We start from the raw sequence: 3,539 nt of genomic DNA, 5'->3' as shown, positions 1-3,539 counted from the left end.
GGGGGGTGGGCGGGTGGGGATGGCCACTCCACAATCCCTTCTCCTCATGGGATCTTGGGCATGCACGCACACATGCCCAGCGCAAGTTTAAGCCACCGGATCCAGGACTCAAACTGTGGCTGACTACATGGGAGTTCAGCAACATAGCCATTATGCCAATGGCTGGCCCCAGCCTTCATTGTTCTTGCTAGTGACAGCTGCCTCTACCCTCTCCTCCCCAGCCAGGGAAAATGGCCGTGGGCCGATCGGATAGCACCAACTCAGAAGACAACTACGTGCCCATGAATCCAGGCTCCTCCACCCTGCTGGCCATGGAGCGCGCAGGTGGAAACTCTCATAGCGTCTACATCCCCATGAGCCCAGGCCCCCATCACTTTGATGCACTCGGCTATCCAACCACGGTGCTCCCTGTGCACCGGGGCCCCAGCCGAGGGAGTGAGATCCAGCCACCTCCCGTCAACCGCAACCTCAAACCTGACCGGAAAGGTAAGTCCGCACTGTCTCTGAGCTGTCTCTGGACACTCTCCCGGCATTCATTGCATTTGCTTCGGGGTCACATGGATCCTGCACTTGGGGCGTGTGACCTTGTGCAAATCATTTCAGTTCTGGGCCTCACTTTGCTCCTCTGAGACATGGGGACAGCTTTGTGTCAGAGCCCACCCAGGACAGTGACTAGTATGTAACTGGCATCCTGTCCAGTTAGAGCTGTCCCCCTGCAGGCAGACCCAGAAGTAGAGTTCAAGTTCCAAGTGGGTCACCACCTCGTTCCATTGCCTGAGGTCATGTGCCGGGTGCCAAGCAAGGCCACTGGGGTCTGGCCCCAAGGAGCAAAGAGCTCAGCGTACAGCGTTGACGCCTTTGGGACCTCTTGACAGTCTTCCTGGCACACCCTGGCCAGGAGCAGGAGAGGGTTGTCCTGGTGACCACCCCCATTTCAAATACCATCTCTTATTTTTCTAGAAAGTTATCACTCTGGAGAAACCATCTGTTATCAGACCACATGTCCCATTCCAGATTCTGAAAATACAATTGCCATGGATAGTGAAAAGAGTATTGATTTTGGGGTCCAAAGGCTTTGGTCAAGGCCTGTCCATATGACCTTGCAGAACCTGTTTCCCCTGTGTGAAAGTGGCACAGTCCTCGTAAACAGCTTGGGCGCTGCCTGGAAGCACGGGGACATCGTCACTGACCACTCAACTTTGTTTTCCAGCAAAGCCAACGCCACTCGACCTAAGAAACAACACGGTCATCGACGAGCTCCCCTTCAAGTCCCCCATCACCAAGTCCTGGTCTAGGGCCAAGTGAGTGCCTGTGGGGGTGGGTCACTCTCCGGCATGTCAGGACAGCTGGGTTCTGAGGCTGTCCTCAGCTGATCGAGTCTCTTACTCCCTGGGGCTCAGGTTCCTATCCCACACAGGGGATTCAGGCTGTGGCCGACCTGCGTGGTCGTGGAAGGGGAGCTCTGCAGTCCGGGTCTGGGTGTGTGAGGGCCAGGCCCCCTGGAGGGCTCCTGGGGTCACTCTGTCGTTTTCCCCCCGTAGCCACACCTTCTCCTCCAGCTCCTCTCAGTACTGCCGCCCCATCTCCACACAGAGCATCACCAGCACAGACTCAGGGGACAGTGAGGAGAACTACGTCTCTATGGTGAGTCCTCTGGGGTCCTCCCAGGCTCTGCCTCTGTTCCCCAGGCTCCTTGGCCTAGGGACTCACCCGTGTGGTTTACTATCCTGCTGTAAATCCTTCCCGACCATGTGTCATGCAGAGGAGAGCTATTGTTAGATGCCAGGAAGACAGGAAGACAGGGCACCTACCTGCCTCCCTCCCCTGACACTGGTGTCATGACCCGTGCCTATGGCAGGCAGTGGTGGGAGACACACACATGACTCAGGCGATGGAGGGCCGGGCTCGGGTATACACCCATGTAGACAAGGATGCTGAGGTTCCTCCCTGAGATGCACGGGCAGGGCTGTGGAGCACCTTGGGGCCAAGGACTGCGGACCAAACCAGCCACCCTGAGAGCGTAAGACTTCAGGGAAGCCCTAAGGCAGGAGTCCCTCCATGAACACAGGGCCCTCAAGCATCGTCTGCAGGAGCAAGGACCCTTGTGGCCTGGAACTGGCGACCACTTGGTTCACACAAGCCAGTCCCTGCTATGTTATGTTTTGCTTTGTTTTGTTTTTTGGAGAAGTTTTTGCTACAGGGCATGTGCGCTCACCAAAAAGACAGAGACAGAGAGGTAGAAAGCGAGAAATCACCCCCAGGGGGTATGGCCACGCCGCAATCCCCTCTCCTCCATTCTCCTCTCGGGATCTTGGGCACGCACACACACGCGCCCAGTGTGAGTTTAAGTCGCCAGGTCTGGGACTCGAACCGCGGTCAACTACATGGGAGTCCAGCGACATAGCCATTACGCTAATGGCTGATCCCAGCCAGTCCCTGCTATGTGACAATCCCTGTCCTAGCCGTTTCAGAGGAGCCAGTTCGCTGCAACAGGAACTGTCTCAACCCCCAGCACCTAAAAGGGACATGCGTCCTGCTTGGTGGCTGGTACAAAGGGACTGTCTCCAAGAGCGGAGGTGAGCACTGGCCCAAGGCCTGCACGGGAGACAAGGCTCTGTGAACCAAGCTTGGGTTGGAGGCAGCAGACAGCCCCCACTGGGCAACCCTGGGCCAGGCCCTTCACTTCTCCACGCCACAGTTTTCAGCTTATTTTAAACCGGACAGTGGTCTCAGGGGCCTGTCAAGATCTGCTCAAAACAGACCACAGAGAACAAGAGGTTCTCACTCCCCACCCTGCCTCCCTGGCAGGTACGGTTGTCTGTCTATTTCCTCACCTGTGTGTTTTCCTCCTTGGGACAGCAAAACCCAGTGTCTGCATCACCTGTTCCCAGCGGCACCAACAGCCCAGCCCCTAAGAAGAGCACCGGCAGTGTTGACTACCTGGCCCTGGACTTCCAGCCAAGCTCCCCGAGCCCCCATCGCAAGGTGCCTGGGGTAGGGTTGGGGGGAGGGTGGGGGAGAGCGGGAAGCGAGCACGGGGGCCTGGCTGCTTTCCTCACTGTGGTGCAGCACTGAACCTCTTCCCCACCCCAGTACCAAGCTTTTATGACCAACTGTACCCACATCCGGGTCTTGGAGCACAGGGGCCTAGGGTCTGGCGTGGAACCGTGTCAGCCTGCCCCTACCCCCTCATTAGAGATGGGCAAATGACTGCCGTGCTCCAGGTGACAGGGACAGATCTGAGAGCGATTCCACCTCCTGGGCCGAAGCACCACTGAGTAGGGCCCAGAGCGCTGCCATTGATACTGAAGCCTGCAGAAAGGGCTTCTGGAAAGCCTGGGAGACTTACCCAGAAGCCCCCTTAGCCAGCCCATCTAGACAGTGGGATGGGTTACAGGGCTCACCCAGGACCCTCGCCTACAGCCTGATGGCTGGTGCTCACTGGCATCTAAGCCATTCCTTTCGCTGGGTCGGGGAAGAGCAAGGTGGGGGGAAGGCACGAGGAAGCCTGGACCCCTCCACTTGACCTTCGCCTGAGG

The 3,539-nt window shown here is 57.7% G+C and overlaps 1 protein-coding gene across 1 annotated transcript in view; it reads left to right on the top strand.

Moving 5' to 3' along the window:
- The window catches only part of GAB2 (GRB2 associated binding protein 2), a 54,180-nt gene that overhangs the window by 47,970 nt on the left and 2,671 nt on the right, over positions 1-3,539 (top strand). Inside the window, exons 5-8 of the mRNA XM_006161900.2 lie at positions 222-486; positions 1,211-1,301; positions 1,542-1,644; positions 2,860-2,985. Coding sequence (XP_006161962.1) covers positions 222-486; positions 1,211-1,301; positions 1,542-1,644; positions 2,860-2,985 — 585 coding nt within the window. The remainder of the gene's footprint in view (positions 1-221; positions 487-1,210; positions 1,302-1,541; positions 1,645-2,859; positions 2,986-3,539) is intronic.

Source organism: Tupaia chinensis, unplaced genomic scaffold (assembly GCF_000334495.1).
Source record: "Tupaia chinensis unplaced genomic scaffold, TupChi_1.0 Scaffold139431_1, whole genome shotgun sequence".
Classification (NCBI taxonomy): Eukaryota; Metazoa; Chordata; class Mammalia; order Scandentia; family Tupaiidae; genus Tupaia; species Tupaia belangeri.
This window is presented reverse-complemented; position numbering and strand designations above follow the sequence as displayed.